Below are 21,923 nucleotides of genomic sequence, written 5' to 3'. Positions count from 1 at the left end.
ACTCTTGTTAGGCCCCTAGATAGCTTCAGGATAGGTGCTGGTCACTAAAGGGCCGAAGCACATGATTAGAGGGTTAGAACTATAATCAACCCCACCGCACCCCTACCTCCGGGGAGGGGAGAGCAGCTGGAGATGTAGTTCAATCACCAATGGTTAACGATGTAATCAATCATGCCTTTACAATGAAACTTCAATAAAAATCCTGAAACAATGAGGCTAAGGGGGCTTCTGGATTGATGAGCAAGGGGATGTGCTGGAAGAGTGGTATATCCAGGGAGGATATGGAAGCTCTGTGCCTTCAGTCCCCATACCTTCCTTTATGCATCTCTTCCATTTGGCTATTCCTGAATTGTATCCTTTATAATAAAACTGTAATCCTTAAGTAAAGCATTTCTCTAAGTTCCTGAATCACTGTAGCAAATTAGTAAACTTGGAGGGTGAGTCATGGCAATACCTGAATTTGTAGTTGCCTGGACAAAAATGCAGGTGTATAGGGACCTGTTTGTAGCTGATAGCTTGAATTGGTCAGTCTTTTGGGACTGAGCCACTAATCTGTGACATCTGTGTTAACTCTGGGTTATTGTCAGACTTGACGTGAATTATAGGACACCAGCTGGTGTCAGAGAAGTAGAGAATTATTGTTGTTTGAAATACACACAACACACATCCATGGGAATACTATGCAGTCATTAAAAATGGCATTGTAGAGGGGAGCCTGGGTGGTTCGGTAGGTTAAGCATCTAACTCTTGATTTTGGCTCAGGTCGTGATCTCACAGATCGTGAGATCAAGCCCCATGTCGGTTTCTTTGTTGACAGCACGGAGCCTATTTGGATTCTCTCTCTCCTCTCTTTCTGCTCTTCCCCTGCTTGCGTGCGCTTACTCTCTCTCAAAATAAATAAACTTAAAATGACATTGTAGAATATCTAATATAAAAAACGTATATAAATAAAATGTATACATATGTATATATGTATATATGTATTTACAGATATATGTGAGTAAGGACATTCAAAAAATAAACCCTGGGGGAATATTAACACTGGCTATCTCTAAACAGAAAAATTATGAGACAGGCACCTGGGTGGCTCAGTCGGTTAAGTGTCTGACTTCAGCTCAGGTCATGATCTCAGTTTGTGGATTCAGGTCCCATATGGGGCTCTGTACTGACAGTGTGGAACCTGCTTGGGATCCTGTCTCTCTGTCTCTCCCCCTCTCTCTCTTTTTCTCTCTCTCAAAATAAATAAATAAACTTTTTAAAAATGTATGGGAGATTTGGGGGGGGGTAGATTTTAATGTTCTTCCTATTCCTATTTGTATTTTCTCAATTTTCTTCAGTGAACAAGTATTACCTTCACAAAGCTGAAAGAAGAAAGAAAGAAAGAAAGAAAGAAAGAAAGAAAGAAAGAAAGAAAGAAAGAAAGAAAGAAAGAAAAGGAAAGAAAAGAAAAAACCCAAACCACTGTTAAGAATGAAAAAGAAACTAGTTTTAAGACAAGTGAGTGGGAAAGAATGCTAAACGGATTAGCAAGCTAAGCAAGCAGGTCAGTTAAGAAAAAAAAAAACTGCTTGGTTTAGGCTTGATGCAGGGCAGTGATATCAACAAAGAGAGGGAGGACCACATCAAGGACTGAGTGAAGGAGTGGGACAACAAAGGTGAGGGGTAAACCAAGGGTGACTTTCAAGGTAAAAATCTTCACCAATCAAGTGAATGGTGACATCACTAATGGCAAGATGCCAGTTTAAAATTTGGACATGTTAAGTTTAAGGTGAAAGTAGAAAAGAAAGATGAGGGAGGGTAGATGTGTCTTGGAGTATCATCTGAGTGTAGCTGAAGTCCTGAGAGTGACCGTTTGTGTGTATGAAAATTACTAAGGAGAAAGCCCTGGGGAATACATGCATTTGGTGACAAGAAGTAAACTGACCAACTAAAGAAAGAAGAGAATTTACTATCTTCTAAACAAGTACTCTTTTCTGAACGGATTCCTTACTTTAATGTGCATGTATTTTCTATGATGAATTCGACAGGCATGTTCTTCCATAATTTCCTTTTAGGCCTTATATATTAGTATCTTATTTGAGATTCTAATTAATTGCACTGCTATACGGTAGAGATCAGCAAGTTTTTTCTGTAAAGGGCCAGATAATAAATATTTCGGCTTTGCATTCTGTGTGGCTCCTCTTGCAACAAGTGAACCTTGCTGCAGTGCAAAATCTGTCACAATGTGTAAATAAATAGGCATGGCTGTGTTTCAATAAAACTTGATTTACAAAACAGGCATGGTCTGGATCTGGCCTGTGGGCCACAGTTGGTCAACCACTGCTCTACCGGATAACACATCAAAACACAACGCGCGCACACACATACACACACACACAATCTCGTCAAAGATAAACTGAAAATAATTGTCTCATTTTTATACACATAATTCTAGAAAGCTGATTTTAACTTTGAACTGAGATACTACATTAATCGTGCTTATACATACCAAAAGGAATGTCAAAATCATCCAAAGGCTGGGAACCACCATGTTCTTGTTGCTCCTAAATGAATACCCAAATGATCAATCTTGTAACTCAAAGACATTCATTATTTGGGGGTCAGCGGGGGTGGGGGGAAGCAAACATTCAATAGCTAAGAGAATTGTTGAATTTTTAGGTATAGATTTGAATCCTATCCTAGAAATATTTATTTACTCTATCAAAGTAACTCTACGAAGGAGTTCACAAAACTCACAAGTCAAACAATAAAAAAGAACATTACTAATTTAATGCAGTTACTAAACTGCAATGTTCTCTACTGCAGAGCAGTTTTAACACTCATATAGTCACCCACCGTATCAAAACTGCTCAGGAAGTCAACATTTTTACTAAGTGCCTCCCCACATGCTCTTGAGGACTTAGTGAAGCGTGCTTTTAAAAAATCCTTATAAACAAAACTGTTCATGTTTATTTAATTTGTTGCAAAAATAAGTAAACAGTCATCAAAGTTAGAAGGAATGTTTGAAAAGATCTGACTTAAATATATAGGTTACATAACAAACCTATGTGTGGAAAATGCTGGAGGCATCTAAAAGAGATTAAACTGTATTAGGAGCAACCCAAAGAACATATATGGTATGCATTAAGAGATCACAGAAAAAAGCAAGGAGTGATTAAATATAAGAAAGTCACACCGGCAGATGCTCTACACTATAGTTTTTGATTTACCACCAACTTGCTTTTCACATTTGCAACTGTATGTCCACTGTTCCATGAAGGGATGCAGCAAGGTTTATGTATCTGCTTCACATCTTAAATGAAGTAAAGATTCTCCTAGTCACAATCAGAAGCTTCGGCAATCAGAAGACTAGATAAGCCACAGAGACATTCCAAACTCTGTGTACATGCAAAGCAGGGAAGAAAGTATAGCAGTTTTTCTGTACCTTGGATTTCATAACTATTTCTGAATCATTATCATTAACAATGGAACTGTCTGGTTGGAAAGCCACACTTGGTTTTCTCCTTAGCTTCTCTGATATTTTTTCTTGCAGCTCTTTCTCAGCTCGTCGTCTTTGTCTGTTAAATAGCATAAAATATGTTTTTACTATTTTAGTAACATCAGTTTTTTACTTATATCATGCTATACAGGGAGACAGTTATCAAAATTATGTCAATAAATTATTTTCAATGGTATATAATTAAATTATCAGGATACTCTGCTAGAACACAAGCAAATATAAGCAAATGTCAGGGACACACGAAAGCTGTTTCTAGTTCCTCAACTACTGAACTTTTTCTGGAATCTCAGGTCAGAGTCATACCTTTTAGGTAATTTTCAAACTCTCTTTTCTGCAGACTCTAAGCTGACCTCAGAAGCCCTATGGGATACCTCCACTGACCCTTTTGAAGAAGTTAAGCACACTTAAGTGACCTTGAAATCCCAGCAAGGAGGAAAGAAGGCCCAAAAAAGTCAAGAAGAAGACTTACTTTGAAGAGGGAATACCTGAAAAAGATGGAAGGAAGGAACTATTTCTGGAAAAAGGGCACTGGTATCAGATTTTAGGGTCTGATAAATGTGAAATTTTAAAAATATTTTCTGGACTCAGTAATAACCTACCAGTCAATACATTTTTGAATACCCATTATGAATAAAACATTATAAATGTTCTTTATTAGAAGTCACAGCCTTGCTTTTTTACATGCATGTTTCTTAGTGTCCTGAAACAAGTCACATCACTTACCCCCCTGCTCCTTATGTAAGAATCTGGAGGATATGGTAAGATGAATAACAATATTACTTCAGTGTATTAGATAGTACATGGAATATTGCATGAGACGCCAAATGTTTATCCTACAAAATAAAACTGCTCATGTTACAGAAAAATGTAAAAGAATCTTCTCGCCTCAGAAATCCAGTAAGGGGGCGCCTGGGTGGCTCAGTCAGTTAAGCCTCCAACTTCAGCTCAGGTCATGATCTCGTGGTTTGTGAGTTCGAGCTCCGTGTCGGGCTCTGTGCTGACAGCTCAGAGCCTGGAGCCTGCTTCAGATTCTGTGTCTCCCTCTCCCTCTCCCTCTGCCCCTCCCCTGCTCACACTCTGACTCTATCTTTCAATAATAAATAAACGTTAAAAACATTAAAAAAAAAAAAAAAAAGAAATCCAGTAAGGAATTCCTTAATAAAATGGAAAAAATAACAGTATTTATCTGTCACAATATAGGAATTTTCCTCATCACAAGACGTGTTCAAATGCATGACACTTGATATGGAAATAGAATATTCAATTGTGTACAGGCTGGGAGGTTGAACCAGATAACTTTCACTTTTCTAACTATATTTTTTCAACTAATAATAAATTTGCAGATAAGTGATAGTCTCAAATAAAATTCCACTTAAAACTTGCCTTTTTTTACTGTCCTTTCCTTGTCTCACTTCAGATGGTTCTATTTTGACCTTTAGAAGCCGAAGGTGTCCAAAATCGCCTTGTTCAAATAAATTAGGTGCTAGTTTCTCTTGGCTTTGTTTGAATGCAATGAGGTTCTCAAGGGGAATAAGTTGTGGGTTTTTGTACTATAAGAAATAAAGCATAATAATTTAAAGTTATAAACCTCAATTATGTAATACATTAAAAATTTTTGAGAAAAACCTTTGTTTAAATTAAAATGTGAGAGACAGAACATGTCAAAGATAACAAATTGATTTGGACTTGTAAAATGAGTAACTAGAGCTTAAAGAATAAATAAGTTTAGAGTGCTAGAAATTCCAGCTGGGTCCTCCTACTTCAGAAGCTAAGCTGGAAGTCCTCACCTTCTTAATTTCTATTCTATGTTAAAAATCTTATAAATAAAATCCATAATGTCTATCATTTGACTTAAAATTCTTTGGAACAGGGAGGATACAGACAAGTAGAGGTTATGGATGGGATAGATTAACAGTGTGTTGACAAATATTGATGTCAGATGATAGAACTTGGTTCATTATACTGTTCTAATAAAAAACATTTCTTTAAATCCCCCTCAAAATGTCTACTTTTCTGTACCTTTAATCCTTTTTGTTCATAATATGTTCAGAAAAACAGGCGGCATGATAAGTACTTCTAAAGAGTGACCATTTCTTTTCCCAGTACTATCTTCAAATCTTAAAATTAAAAGTGTACCAGAGAATTTCAATTACCTTCCTAAGACAGTACTACTGACTTAAAAAATTAGAGGGTAAACAATTTGAATTTCATAAACTAAAGCTTACAACTTTAAAGGGGATTTTGTGGGTTTATAAACATTCAACCTCTTAACTACTTTAAAAATACACCATTATGTACAACTACTTACAGACCTGGGTCTATTTAACAATTTTAAACTGTAACAGATTTGAAGGCAATCATATCACAATTACTAGGAATGTTAAATAATATATGTGTGCACACTTGTACGTGTGCTCTCCCTTTCTCTAGACACACACACACACACACACACACACACACACACACAAACACACATACCTTTACCCATATGAACAAGAATACCGATCATTTTATTTTACTTATTTCCTGTCTGAGCAGAAGAAATACCTATGAAAAAGTCTGACAAATTCTAGTATTGGTATACAAGACAGATCCAAAAGCTTTAAAATACCTAATTACCATTTTAAACTGGATTTTTATGTTATTTCCAATAACAGAAGCATTAGTTTTATTTAAAAATTTTTAGAAGCATTATTTTTAAAAAAGAAATGTGGAAAGCCATAAGAGACTCTTCAATACAGAGAACAAACTGAGGTGTTGGGTGGGGGGATGGGCTAAATGGACAAGGGGCATTAAGGACACTTGTTGGGATGAGCACTGGGTGTCACATGTAAGTGATGAATCACTAAATTCTACTCCTGAAATCATTACTACACTATATGTTAACTTGGATTTAAATAAAATTTAAAAATTAAAAAAAAAAAAAAAGGAATTTAGTGTAATTGCACGTATAGGATTTATGGTATGAAAAATGCAGGACTGCTTTTGCATAACTCTGCCACAATCATTACCGTATTTTCCGGGGATAGGCATGAATGAAGTAATGAAAGCCTTGGGTATTTTCTTTCTTCTGCTACAGTTCTCATAGGTATTGAGGGAATTGCTACTGATGCTGTTGAGGCAGAGGAAAATATATAAGGAGGCTTAAGTTGCAGGTGCAATAATGGAAGTCCGAAGGAATTCTGAGGCCATATTTCAAGGGACCCTGGCTTAACATCAAGTAGTTTTTCTGGTTTTATAAACACTGAAGAGTCCTGTTGAGATGTCAAATTTTCATGTCCAACACACTGATCCACGTTCACACGCTTAGGGATTTCTGTAATTACAGATTCTGCCCATTTCTTCTGCTCCATTGCTTTTTTTGTGGCTTCAGTATTATACTGGCTCAAATTCAGATGGGGCACTGAAGTCATGTGCATTGCTTTCTGTAGCAATGGAGGCTGGAAGGAATCAGATAATCCCCAAGCCTCTCTGGGCTGTGGCGGGGGCCTGAAGGGAACTTGTGGGGCTCTTCCTGTATGGAAGGAAAGGGGCTTAAATTCATGCTTAGGCTGAAACTGAAGCAAAGGAAAACCATCACCAGGCCTGAAGGTTTTTGCAGCTGGGATTAGTCTAGGTGTCTTCAGAATGGCAGAAGATGGGGACAAAAGGTAGAGGGCAGTACTTCCAGCAGGAGCTGAAGACAGTGCAGGAGTTGGTAAGCTTTGAGATGCTGGAGTTAATCCTGTATTCTGAGGTGGGCCTTCTGACTCACATAAAGGAATACTCCCATGTGGTATATTCTAGAAGAGAAAAAAAACTATTATGTAAGTTTAGAATATATTACAAACGTCTTATTTTGTTAATGATGTTCAATGTGTTTTGAAGGAGGTGGAATGTAATAAGTGCTAAAAAGTTATTTACTCAAATCACAAAAAGCCAACAACTGAACTATTAGAACCATTTTTAATGACATTTTTAAATGTATTACCTGCACATTTCCATTACTATTTTGATCATCCTGCACAATTCCTTTATGGCAGTGTGGACTCTTCTCACCAGGCTCTCTGGTATACTCTCCCATGGACTGTGGCTTAATAAAAGATTTCTCCTTAAAATTTCTACTGGTGTCATCAACATCACTACTCCCTCTTGTGGGGTTTGATACTTGGCTTCCCACCAAACGAACAGGCTGAGACTGCTGTAGAAGTTGATGTATATCTGGGAGGTTGGCAAAGGATGATCCTACTATTTGCATTAGGCTCATGAAGTTGATCTGTTGCAGCTAGAATAAAATAAAATTTAAACATTTTAAAATATAATGAAAAGAATCTAAAGAATCAACAACAATCATCTGAGTATTTCACAACAGTTATACTTTTAGTGTTTGTTTGTTTGTTTGTTTGTTTGTTTTTGAGAGATAGAATCAGAGCATGAGCAGGAGAGGGGCAGGAAAAGATGGAGACACAGAATCTAGAGCAGGCTCCAGGCTCTGAGCTGTCAGCACAGAGTATGACATGGGGCTCAAACTCACAGAGCTGTGAGATCATGACCTGAGCCAAAGTCGGCTAAGCCGGCTGAGCCACACCCAAGCACTCCCACAACAGTCATACTTTTGTCTTACTATCTGTCAGACCCATGAATGCTGAGCAGGAAGCTAAGCTGGGAGAGATTCTTTTTAAAGGAAGAAAAGAATAGCTCCCCGCTTTCAAGAAGCTGTCAACTGGAAATATAAAATCATAATGAGACGTGGGACTATCTATAAAGCAGTTTACATAAACATCCCGGGGACCATAAAGTAGTGATCTGATGGGATGAAATGAGGATAATTAAAGAAGTCCTAAAATGAGTGTGTTGTGACCAGGTTTTCAGTAGGAAAAAAAAGCAAAGATTAGCAAACAGGTGAAGAATGAAGAATTCCATAGAAAGGCTGACTAGGTGAAAGGCAAAGGCATGCACCAGTGGTTGATAAACTCTGCTGCACATTAGAATCACCTGAGAAGCACTTAAAAATCCCCACGGCCACGCCACACCACACAGCAATAAAATCAGATTATCTGGGGATTAGTATTTTTTAAGATGACAAGGTGATTTCAGGATGCAGAAAAGCCTAGGAACCACTAGCACAAACACTGGCTTAAATGGCAAGGGAAATTAATAGCAGCTATAATGAGGACAGGTGAGTGTGTTAGTTCTCAAACTTTAGCATGATTCAGAATCACCTAGGGGACTTAAAGCACTCTTTGCTGAGCCCCATCCCAGAGCTTCTGATTTCAACAGGACTGGAATGGGGGCCTGAGAATTTGTATTTCTAACATCTAAGTGATGCTGATGCTCCTGATCCAGGGACCACACTCTGGGAACCACTGGACCCGTGAGAGTATGAGGGGAAAAGAGGGAAGGTAAAAACTGGCTGTGGGTCCTTCAAGCCCAACAGAAGAATTTGTACTTAATGAAACACACCAGTAGGGAAACACCACAGGTTAAAAAAATACAGGTTCCCTCCAATTATTAAAAAATAATACAGGAGCACTGAGGGCCCAAGCAGAGAAACCCTGCAACTTAATTTCAACTTGTCCGTTTCTAGTTTCTAACAGTTTGTTCATATTTCAAACCCTTACATGTGTATCACACATGTCGATTTACTTATTTATATGGATATGTACTTACCTGAACTAATTTAAACATTTCATCTTGGAGCATCTGCCTCACAGAATCTGAAGAATCTGGTAATTGAGCCCTGGGTTCATTTCTCTGGGTCTGCTGTGGTGTTGGCATAGGTGTTTGTGAAGACACACTGACTCCATTTGATATGAAAGGTGGAACTGAGGAAGACGGATCTTTAAATGCAGAGATCTGGCCACTGTGTGGAAGCGTGTAAATAAAAAACACAATCAAGAAAAAAAACAAATTAGTTGTCTACAATCTGAATATTTTGATCACCTTTTCTTTCTACTTTAAGGCTTTCTGGAAGTTTTCAGGAAATTTAAACCCTAACACCTATCACTGTGTACTCTTCAGCCACCAGACACATTTGTCATCAGCACAGTGACTCGTATGAATGCCGTTTTATTAAGGGAGATATAATGTCTAGTCAGCCACGGTCCCTTCCCTATGGTGTTACAATCCAGGAAAGTTCACACATTTATAGTTTCCTGGTCCCTGCATGCATCTGAGTTTGAGACCTGTGCAATTATTCTGATTAGCTATACCAGAAATATTTTTTGTCACTAAATTTAATGATCCAGAATGGAATTAAAACTAGAGAAAATATGGGTTACAAAAATTGCTTAATTCTAAGATGAGTAGAGCAAACTCCTCTTTATCATCATTAAATGTGAAACGACAGTATTATAAACACTTCATTTCCAAACAAATCCCAAAGTTTATAATTAAATGCTAACAAAAAAATGCTTACTTAGGAATAAAAGTTAAAGATCAAAATAAATTTTTGGTTTTTTTAAATAAAATATGTGGGGATGATTCCTTAAATACAGCAGGTACTCAAATGTTTTCTAAGGAAATTGATTTCATAAACTAAGGGAGCAGGCCTATTATATCCAAATAAATTGACCATGTCTCTAAAAAGAAAAGAACATATTAAGTTGCATTTAGATTATTTGGGTGCACATTCATTCCCTTTCAGCAATAATATTTGTCTTTTATCAAACGTAATACTAATAAGCTCAATAACAAAACTTTACTTGGAAAATTCATGAAAAACAGGCTTTACGACTGACTTGCTTTTTTTAAGACAACTTTACTGGCCTTTGTTTCCAAAAAGTAGCAAAGAGATAAATTCTAGTAACAGCGAAGTTTTCTAAAGTAAGGCTATGCTATGTTACCCCATTCAGCAAGATTTCTAAGCACTAAAAACATACTGCAGTCTCTGTAAAAGAAGTTTAAAAGACAGAACTGGATGAATCTGTTCTATGAGAGAATTAAAAGCATTTCATACACTATTAGAAATCTGTTAGAGGATGAACATAGGCAACTTTAAGTAATGTATCCACTACAGTTAACCTTTCAACAAGGGGGTAGGAGCAACAACCCCTGTGCAGTTGAAAATCCACATATAACTTGACTCCTTAGAAACATAACTACTAATAGCCTACTACTGTTGACCAGAAACCCTGCCAATTACATAAATGGTCAATTAACACATACTTTGTATGTTATATGTATTGCATACTATATTCTTAAAATAAAGTAAGCCAGAGAAAAGACAACGTTATTAAGAAAATCATAATTCTTGGTGCAATTGTGAATTGGATCAGTTTCTTTGTCTTTCTGTTGCTTCATTATTAGTGTTTAAGAATGCAACTGATTTCTGTACATTAACGTTGTATCCTGCGACTTTGCTCAATTCATGTATCAGTTCTAGCAGACTTTTGGTGGAGTCTATCGGGTTTTCCATGTATAGTATCATCTCATCTGCAAAAAGTGAAAGCTTAACTTCATCTTTGCCAATTTTGATGCCTTTGATTTCCTTTTGTTGTCTGACTGCTGATGCTAGAACCTCCAACACTATGTTAAACAACAGCGGTGAGAGTGGACATCCCTGTTGTGTTCCTGATCTCAGGGAGAAAGCTCTCAGTTTTTCCCCATTGAGGATGGTATTAGCTGTGGGCTTTTCATAAATGGCTTTTATGATGTTTAAGTATGTTCCTTCTATACCGACTTTCTCGAGGGTTTTTATTAAGAAAGGATGCTGAATTTTGTCAAATGCTTTTTCTGCATCGATTGACAGGATCATATGGTTCTTATCTTTTCTTTTATTAATGTGATGTATCACATTGACTGATTTGTGAATGTGGAACCAGCCCTGCAGCCCAGGAATGAATCCCACTTGACCATGGTGAATAATTCTTTTTATATGCTGTCGAATTAGATTTGCTAGTATTGTATTGAGAATTTTTGCATCCATCTTCAACAGGGATATTGGCCTGTAGTTCTCTTTTTTTGCTGGGTCTCTGTCTGATTTAGGAATCAAAGTAATGCTGACTTCATAGAATGAGTCTGGAAGTTTTCCTTCCCTTTCTATTTTTTGGAACAGCTTGAGAAGGATACGTATTATCTCTGCTTTCAATGTCTGGTAGAATTCCCCAGGGAAGCCATCTGGTCCTGGACTCTTATCTGTTGGGAGATTTTTGATAACTGATTCAATTTCTTCACTGATTATGGGTCTGCCCAAGATGTAAAAGATCTGTATGCTGAAAACTATACAAAGCTTATGAAGGAAATTGAAGAAGATACAAAGAAATGGAAAAACATTCTGTGTTCATGGATTGGAAGAATATTGTTAAAATGTCAATACTACCCAAAGCTATCTACACACTCAATGCAATCTCAATCAAAATTGCACCAGCATTCTTCTCAAAGCTAGAACAAGCAATCCTAAAATTTGTATGGAACCACAAAAGACCCCAAATAGCCAAAGCAGGAGGCATCACAATCCCAGACTTTAGCCTCTACTACAAAGCTGTAATCATCACATGGTATTGGCACAAAAACAGACACATAGACCAAGGGAATAGAATAGAGACTCCAGAATTGGACCCACAAGTATGGCCAACTAATCTTTGACAAAGCAGGAAAGAATATCCAATGGAAAAAAGACCGTCTCTTTGACAAATGGTGCTGGGAGAACTGGACAGCAACATGCAGAAGAATGAAACTGGGCCACTTTCTTACACCATTCATAAAAATAAACTCAAAATGGATGAAAGACCTAAATGTAAGACAGGAAGCCATCAAAATCCTTGAGGAGAAAGCAGGCAAAAACCTCTTTGACCTTGGCCGCAGCAACTTCTTACCCAACACATCTCCAGAGGCAAGGGAATTAAAAGCAAAAATGAATTATTGGGACCTCATGAAGATAAAAAGCTTCTGCACTTCAAAGGAAACAATCAACAAAACTAAAAGGCAACCGATGGAATGGGAAAAGATATTTGCAAATGACATATCGGAAAAAGGGCTAGTATCCAAAATCTATAAAGAACTCACCAAACTCCATACCCGAAAAACAAACAATCCAGTGAAGAAATGGGCAGAAAACATGAATAGACACTTCTCTAAAGAAGACATCCAGATGGCCAACAGGCACATGAGAAGATGCTCAATGTCACTCCTCATCAGGGAAATACAAATCAAAACCACACTGAGATACCACCTCACACCAGTCAGAGTGGCTAAAATGAACAAACCAGGAAACTATAGATGCTGGAGAGGATGTGGAGAAACAGGAACTCTCTTGCACTGCTGGTGGGAATGCAAACTGGTGCAACCGCTGTAGAAAACAGTATGGAGGTTCCTCAAAAAATTAAAAATAGACCTACCCTACGACCCAGCAATTGCACTGCTAGGAATTTACCCAAGGGACACAGGAGTGTTGATGCATAGGGGCACTCGTACCCCAATGTTTATAACAGCACTTTCAACAATAGCCAAATAATAGAAAGAGCCTAAATGTCCATCAACTGTTGAATGGATAAAGAAATTGTGGTTTATATACACAATGGAATACTACTTGGCAATGAGAACGAATGAAATATGGCCTTTTGTATCAACGTGGATGGAACTGGAGAGTGTTATGCTAAGTGAAATAAGTCATACAGAGAAAGACAGATACTGCATGTTTTCACTCTTATGTGGATCCTGAGAAACTTAATAGAAGACCATGGGGGAGGGGAAGGAAAAAAAATAAGTTAGAGAGGGAGAGTGGGAGAGAGCCAAACCATAAGAGACTCTTAAAAACTGAAAATAAACTGAGGATTGATGGGGGGTGGGAGGGTGGGTGATGGGCATTGAGGAGGGCACCTGTTGGGATGAGCACTGGGTGTTGTATGGAAACCAATTTGACAATAAATTTCATATTTAAAAAATCATAAGAAAAATAAATTTATAGTACTATACTATATTCATCAAAAAAATTTTGCGTGTAATGGGACTTGAGTGACTCAAACCCATATTGTCCAAGGGTTAATTGTACCTTTTTTTCCAGAAAAGATTGTCCTAGAATAGTTCTTGTATATCTTTGAAACACAACTGTTAGAGGAAAATCTTTTTTTTTTTTTATTTTTTTTAAACGTTTATTTATTATTGAAAGGCAGAGAGAGACAGAGCATGAGCAGGGGAGGGGCAGAGGGAGAGGGAGAGGGAGAGGGAGACACAGAATCTGAATCAGGCTCCAGTCTCTGAGCTGTCAGCACAGAGCCCGACGCGGGGCTCGAACTCACAAACCACGAGATCATGACCTGAGCCGAAATCACGCTTAACCGACTGAGCCACCCAGGCGCCCCTAGAGGAAAATCTTTCAATAATAAACTTAAAGGTGTCAGAAATGTGTACCTACATTCCTCTTTCAATGCTTCGTGTTGCTTTCATTTTACTGTTTTTAGTCAAAACATTTAGTAATTATTTCAAAATAGCACAGTAGGCATTGTTTCATTCTCTTATCTATTTGTAAAACATGATTATATCAAAAGGGTATAAATATACAGAAATTCTTACCTAGAAATTTCTGAACTTGTCTCTACACAAAATGAATACGTAGCGGTGTGTTCAGGGTTTGAAAAGGTTTCGATCATACTATAATTAAAGATTAGTAATTGATTAGGAAGATATTCTTCACATTTTCTAAGGTACAGGTGATCTAATGCTCAGCCATCTAAGAGTCTAAATATTCTCTAACTCTCTATAATGCTTAGCTCATAATTACAGTCTGTTTACATTTGTCTCCATAGCAATTAGTAACAGATTCAAATAAAAAGCAAAGAATATGTCAGGATGGCTGAACATATAATTTGAACACTGTTGACTGCCCAGGAGAAATAGAAGAGTCTGAAATGAGGCAAAATGAGGTTAGCTGGGACCTCAAATTCTACCTCTGGCAGAGGCAGACATTTTGCTCAGAAACTCCTAAGCCCCTAATACATTTGGAAACTGTAAAGACTAGTTTTTTATTAGTAGAAATATCTATATTACTTGTAAAGGCACATCACATTTAATATATCTTTTCGGCTAACTGTCCACAGAAATGAACAAAATTTGAATATTGAGAAGAGAAAGAAAATCTAATCATGTTGCCTCTCTTACCCAAGGTAGTTCTAAAATTCTAAAACTTCAAAAATTCTAAAAATTAAGAAATGTTCCACCTGCCACAGGCAAAAATTGCTTTTAGCTCTCCTTGAAGCAATTATATGCTAGCCAGCAGAATAGCCCTATAGTGTGAGGTAATCATACCACAACAGTAAACAATTATACACACATATTGATTCATAATGGTTCTTCATTTGATCCAACAAAAATGGAACCAGTATGGCAAGGCGTTTCCCTAATTAGCAGCTGAACAAACTCTGGTCTATTTACAGCTATATTTTACTTTGATAAAGCTAATCGTGATGGGAGAACAAAAGCTACTTTAGATATCATTTATTTCATTCTACCAAGATTTAGAAGTCTGTAACATCTACTAAAGATCAGAATTTACCATTGCTATAAATTGAAGTTAAATTTCACTAGGAACACAATATCACCATAAAATATATATTGCAAATTAGGAGAAAAATAACCTCTTCATCAAATGAATCCCAGATGAATCCTTAAGAGCAATGAGCCTCTTTTACTGAGGTAAACAAGACAGTAATAATCACTTCCTTACTTTCTTCCCCCTTACCCTTTCTGTCCAGTTGATTTTTTCTCCATACATGTCTCCAATGGTTCTTCCCTTGGACACTGAACCTCTCCTGTGGAATGCTGTTAAAATTAATAATACCCAAAAAAAAGGGATCAAATAAATAGGTATTACTCTCTTAGGTGTCTGGAGTTTCACATTAACCACTTGGCCCGGAGTAACAACAGTCTAAAAGCAAGCGAGAAATCACACATTAAAATGAACTGCCAATGCTGCTCTGATCAGATTTTTAACCATGTGAACTGCCTTTGGCCCATCACCCTGAGCCACTGAGCACAGTAAAGTACAAAGACAAATAATATCAGTGCAAATTATTTACACTACACTTACAAATACACTGTAAATTACATACACCCATCGCTACATGATTAATAAGTACATTTGGAAAACTAAGCATTTTTAAAGGAAATTTTTCAATAATTAGAAATGTCTGTGTTCCACCTGGAAATGCAGTGCACTGAGTTTTGAGAAAACAAAGAATACATAAAAGTGATATAAGTGCAAAGACTGTATATTACAGCTGAATTGTACATTTTGAATATACAACACTTCCATTATTCTTAATTTGCTAAGCAGTTTATGAAATAAAATTTTCATTGCCTGAAATTATTAGACATCTTATGAATGACAGGATTTCAGTGAAAGAAAAATGCTGCATGCCTGGTGATTCTCTACAACCCACAATGTACTTTTAAAAAGATAGTAGCCTTGTTTGGATGTATTAAACAAAAACACATAAGTATAATTTAAATAACATTATCCACTATTTATTGACTTACTTCTTCTAAATGCTGCGGTAAAGTCTGCGTGTAAATGGCAATATGGGAACTTTTAAGATTTCCAATAGGCTCTTTGGTAACTTCTATAGGGAAACAAGGAGGAAGAGAAAAGGGACCATTTGAAAAAAACCAGTTTACTTTTTAGAAGGTTCAGAAATATTACAGGAAACATGTATAATGGCAGAAATATTTTCTAACCCCCTTATAAAATGTTCTTTAAAAACACATGGAGACAACCTCTCTTCAAGTGAATCCCAGATGAGCCTTGAAACACCTCAGATAAGCATACTTAACGCCATGCTAAAGCTCTGAGAGTTTCTGTTTTAACAAAGACTGCCAAGGAAAGGCTCATAGAATTGGTTCACAAAATGAAGAGGCCCATGATAACTACATAAGCAAGGCAAAAGGCCCAAGAATTGTAAATTCGGGTTTTGAGTTAATATGTTCAACATTTTATAAATATTATACTCTCTTTTAACTTTTGGTTTTAAGCTATTATAAACATACTAATTTAGATAGAAGACTAAGTTATCCCAGATAATCATTCACCAACTTCAAATTAATAAAGCCAAATAAAAAGATTAATGAACTTACCTTCATGGTCTGATAGCTGTATTTCCATTTCCTCTTGGTTACATGTTTCTACCTCTAGAAGATCCTCATCAATATCTATAAATTCTTTTTCAGTATCATCAGTAACAGAAATAATCTTATCTTTGGTTTCCTTTGTTTCAGGATTGAATGCTTCAGTTGGTATTCCACTGACAAAAATAAGGCAGCTAAATTATAATTCATTCTTAGAAACAAAAAGCTTCCTTTGAATTGATTCAGTTTACTGAAAAGGAACATTAGGTTTAATATTTATAGTCTTTTGTTTTTTAACCATGTCTGGTACATAGTAGAAGCTCAATAAAAGTTTGTTCAATGAATGACTAAACATCCCCATTTTTATTTACTCAAATAATTGAAATAATTTCAACTTATCTACACTTGCCATTCTCACAAAGGAATCTTCCTGCTATTAAAGGCTCAACCTTGTTATTCAGAGATACACTGCTTCATATGTAAAAATGGATGAAGTGATTAACTCAGCATCCTCTGACACAGGAAATCAATTAATATAATAAGAGAATCTCTCAGGAGAATTAGCTCCTTTCTCAGAAGATGTAAGCTAGATCAACAGGGAAGAAATACATTTTGCAATGAATTGTTAAAAGCACTTCAGAAAATACTCACTTCCTCCTCTATGACTCAAAGAAATGCTCATTCCTTTACCTTTCAAGCGTTCAATTCCTGCCTTTAAGCCAAACACCATCGAATAGGTATCATCAACTGAAAAGGAATGTATAATCAAAAACTTACTTCAACATACTTTGATGAGATTTGTTTTGATCATTTCTTTCATCAGTCCCACTTTGAGTGGATACTGCAACAGAACAGCCAGCATCTGTTTTGCAATCACTCACAATGTCGGGTCCACTCTGAGACGGAGAGTAATGATTCTCTAGCACCTAAAAACAAACCATAATTTACAGTACTTAGTATTCACTATTGAATCCCATACTTTTCATTATATTTTTTAGATTATTAATATTTTCTACAGCCCTTCTCCTGATTAAATGTCTCATTCATTTATCAAGTATTTACTGCATTTCTACAACTCAATATTTTATGTTGAGGCACTGATCAAGTCTTTATTCTACCTGGAAAAAACAAACCTGACTATCTAAATAGCATTCAAAAGAAATCAGCCTTACAAATTTGTAAGGTATGTTACCAATGTTTTCAAGTCACAAAACAATAACATTAAAAATGTAAAGTTGCTGTGGCGCCTGGATGGCTCAGTCAGTCAAGCGTCCAACTTGAGTACAGGTCATGATCTCATGGTTTGTGAGTTCAAGCCCTGCACTGGGCTTTTTGCTGTCAGGACAGAGCCTCCTTCAGGTCCTCTGTCCCCTTCTCTCTGTGCCCCTCCCTTGCTCGCTCTTTCTCTCTCTCAAAAGAAATAAATAAACTTAAAAAAAATTTAAATAAAAAAAATGTAAAGTTGCTTTCACTTAATTCTCTTTGCTATAACAAAGGCACTTAGTAATTATTCCAAAATGACACAAAGGGTAAAAATACACAGGATGTATCTCTTTTAAGTCTCTTATTTAGAAATTTGAGTATGCATCACCTAGAAACACAAATTTCAGTGACAACAAATATCACAGTATCTTAAATAAGCTACATTAGGATAATAGACACTGATCTCAAAAAATGAAAAAAATCTCACAAAAACAAAACACACACACACCCTGCAACCTACAATACACTGTTTTATTTCTGTTTTTGTTTTTATTTCAAGTTTTTATTTAAATTCTAGTTAGTTAACATATAGGGTAATATTAGTTTCAGGAGTAGAATTTAGTGATTCTTCACTTACATATAACACCCAGTGTTCATCAAAGTACCCTCCATAATACCCTAAACTATTTTAGAATAAAGGCACTTTATTATTTTTAAATTTTTAATTTATTTATTTATAAATAATCTCTATGCCCAACGTGGGGCTTCAACTCACAACCCTGAGATCAAGTGTCACATGCTCTACCACTGAGCCCGCCAGGTGCCCCAGAATGAAGGCACTTTAAAATAGAATATAGAATTAGAAAATGTGGAGGTAAGTCAACCAAGATGGTGACATTCGAGGCCCTTGAATTCTCCTCCTCCCACAGAAACACTAAACGTACAACTACACACAAAGCAATTACCACTGTAAGAAATCTAGAAACTAGCTGACTGATTCCTATGTATCAAGCAAATGAGAAAATATCTACACAGAGACAGACAGAAAAGGCTGAGACACATTCTAACCAAAAACCCCACCCTTGGCACACCACCCTATAAGCAGGAGGGAACTCCCAACTTTTCTCTGAAGAGTGAGGGTTTGGATCCACACTTAGCACCCTAACTTTTAAGACTCCCACTTGAGGGATGGGCCTCCAAAACACCTAGATCTGAAAGCCAATGAGGCTTACATTCATGAGTCCCACAAGACCACAGCAAACAAAGCAGCAGTTATTAACAGGTGCATGAAAACTCATTGCAGCTATCCCCAAAGGGCTCAGCACAGAGGAGCAGGCAAAAACACCCATCTCATAGTCTTCTCCTGGAAGGTATCCAGCTGCATACATCTGGGGGCTAGCTACAATACCTCAGAAACAAGAAAGCTGATGGACACCTCCCCTGTCTTCTCTATCTAGCCCATTCCAAGTTACCAGCATATTCTAGGAAGCAGCCTGTACACACATCTGGGTGCCCCAGCTTTTGTAGCTGCTGACTGAAGGACAGGTCCTGAGATCACCTGTCTCTGATAACCAATGGAACTTGCATTTATGAGGCCCACAGGAGTGTAGCAAACAAAGAAGCAGTTCTTAGTGACTGCAGGAGCACCCCCTGTAGCTATACACCTGGGTCCAGGAGTTCACAGGGAGCAGGGAAAACATCCTTCTCCCAGTTTCTCCCCAGAAAGGGATTACATAGACTTTGCCATATGCTGCCTAAGAGTCCAAATTCCAATCAGGCTGTATCTAGATGCTAAACTAACCCACCCCTTTGGGACACTGATAAGTCTTGGCATACCCCCAACTACTGGGAGCCACTAAGAACAAAGAAGGAGGCTTAGACAATCACAAAGGTTTCAGAGCCAATCAAAAGCTCAGACCAAGCTGGTTGATGAGGTTCATCTCCTACACAAGACCACTCTATCCAGACTGGGAGATGTGACTGCTTTATCTCATGTACAGAAACCAACACAGAAAGTCAAGTAAAATGAATGAACAGGACTATGTTCCAAACAAATGAACAAGATAAATCTCTAGAAACAGATGTTAATGAAATGGAAATAATGATATATCCTGATAGAGATTCAAAAGAATGGTCACAGAGGTCAGGGGATAAACAAAGTGAAAACTAAAAGGCAGCCTACAAAATGGGAGAAGATGTTTGCAAATGACATATCTGATAAAAGGTTAGTATCCAAAATCTATAAAGAACTTATCAAACTCAACCCCCAAGAAACAAATAATCCAGTTAAGAAATGGGCAAAAGACACAGACATTTTTCCAAGAAGACATCCAGATGGCTAACAGATGCATGGAAAGATGCTCAACATCACTCATCATCAGGGAAATACAAATCAAAACCACAATGAGATACCACCTCATACCTATCAGAATTAACAACACAAGAAACAACAGGTGTTGGCAAGGATGTAGAGAAAGGGGAACGCTCTTGCACTCTTGGTGGGAATGCAAACTGGTGCAGTCACCCCAGAACACAGTATGGAGGTTCCTCAAAAAGTTAAAAATAGAAATATCCTACGATCCAGCAATTGCACTACTAGGTATTTACACAAAGGATACAAAAATACAGATTTGAAGAGGTACATGTACCCTGATGTTTATAGCAGCATTATCAACAATAGCCAAAGCATGGAAAGAGCTCAAATGTCCACCGACTGATGAATGGATAAAGATGATGTGGTACATATATGCAATAGACTATTAGTCATCAAAAGGAATGAAATCTTGCCATTTGCCATGATATGGATGGAGCTAGAGTGTATTGTGCTGAGCAAAATGGGTCAGGAAGAGAAGGACAAACCTGTGTGATTTCACTCATATGTGGAATTAGAGACAGGACAGATGAACATGTGGGAAGGGGAAAAAAAGAAAGAGAGAGAGAGAGGGAAGCAAACCATGGGAAACTGTGATGGAGGAAAGACAGGGTTTAAGGGGGGAGTGGTCGGGGGAACAGGCTGAATGGGTGGTGAGTATTGGAGACTGTACTTGTGTTGAGTGCTCGGTGTTGTATGTAGGTGATGAATCACTAGACTCTGCTCCTGAGAATATTATTACCTTATATGTTGACTAGAACTTAAATAAAATTTTGGAAAAAAATGCATCATTATGTAAATGATACATAAACAAAGTAAGAATTTCAACAAAGAGATAGAAAATATAAAAAGGGAACAAGCAGAAACTACAAAGCTAATAAATATGATAATAGAACTAAAAAATTCAATGGAAAGGTTCAAAAGCATATTGGATCAAGTGGAAGAAAGGGTCAGAAAAGTAGAAGGCAGGGCAGTGGAATTCATCCAATCAGAGGAGCAAAAAGAAAAAAAAATTAAAAGAATGAAGAAAACTTAAGGTATTTATGGGATACCAACAAACAGATCAAGATATGCATTATAGAAGTCCCAAAGGGAGAGGAAAGAGAAAGGAGCAGAAAGCTTATTCAGAGAAATAATAACTGAAAACTTCTCAAATCTGAAGAAAGAAACAGACATCTAGATTTAGGAAGCTCAGGGAGTTCTAAATAACATAAATGCAAAGAAACCTACACTGAGACACATTATAGTTGAATTGTCTAAAGTTAAAGACAAATAAAGAATCTAAAAAAGCAAAAGAAAAACAATTTCTTACATACAAGGAACCCCCTGAATCTATCAGTATATTTTTCAGCAGAAACTTTGCAGACTACAGGAAGTAGCATGATATATACAAAGTGCTGGGAAAAAAACAAACTGCTCACCAAGAATACTCTACACAGCAAACTAAAAGCAAACTAAAAGAGTTCTCAGACAAGCAAAAACAGAAGGAGTTCATAACCATAGACCAGCCTAACAAGAAATGTTAAAGGAAGTTCTTTAAGCTGAAACAAGAAAATACTAATTTTATATGAGAGTATAAAACCCACTGGTAAGGGTAAATATATAGTCAAATTCAGAATACCCTAGTGTTGTATTAGTGGCGATTAAAACACTTCTAACTCTAGTATGGAGATTAAAAGACAAAAGTATTAAAAGTAAGAAACATAACTAAAATAATTTGGTAATAAATACACTGTGTAAAAAGATGTAAATTCTGACATCAAAAACATAAAAATGTGGGAGGAAAAGTAGTGTAAAAAAGCACAGCTTTTG

General features: G+C 36.9%; 1 protein-coding gene across 6 annotated transcripts in view; it reads right to left on the bottom strand.

Annotated features, from left to right (window-relative positions):
* CPLANE1 (ciliogenesis and planar polarity effector 1) overlaps positions 1-21,923 on the bottom strand; it is a 138,975-nt gene that overhangs the window by 52,259 nt on the left and 64,793 nt on the right. For 5 of the 6 annotated variants that reach the window (XM_042996319.1, XM_042996351.1, XM_042996355.1 and 2 more), the window contains exons 27-37: positions 17,315-17,463; positions 16,547-16,713; positions 15,953-16,035; positions 15,156-15,235; positions 13,991-14,068; positions 9,149-9,341; positions 7,470-7,763; positions 6,511-7,281; positions 4,883-5,049; positions 3,425-3,557; positions 2,489-2,543 (exon numbers count right to left, since the gene is read on the bottom strand). In XM_042996319.1, coding sequence (XP_042852253.1) covers positions 2,489-2,543; positions 3,425-3,557; positions 4,883-5,049; positions 6,511-7,281; positions 7,470-7,763; positions 9,149-9,341; positions 13,991-14,068; positions 15,156-15,235; positions 15,953-16,035; positions 16,547-16,713; positions 17,315-17,463 — 2,170 coding nt within the window. The remainder of the gene's footprint in view (positions 1-2,488; positions 2,544-3,424; positions 3,558-4,882; positions 5,050-6,510; positions 7,282-7,469; positions 7,764-9,148; positions 9,342-13,990; positions 14,069-15,155; positions 15,236-15,952; positions 16,036-16,546; positions 16,714-17,314; positions 17,464-21,923) is intronic. The other variant, XM_042996342.1, reaches the window with a different exon arrangement.

This window comes from Panthera tigris, chromosome A1, assembly GCF_018350195.1.
Source record: "Panthera tigris isolate Pti1 chromosome A1, P.tigris_Pti1_mat1.1, whole genome shotgun sequence".
In the NCBI taxonomy this organism is placed as follows: domain Eukaryota; kingdom Metazoa; phylum Chordata; class Mammalia; order Carnivora; family Felidae; genus Panthera; species Panthera tigris.
The sequence above is the reverse complement of the archived record's forward strand: the minus strand, read 5'-3'. Positions and strand labels throughout refer to the sequence as shown.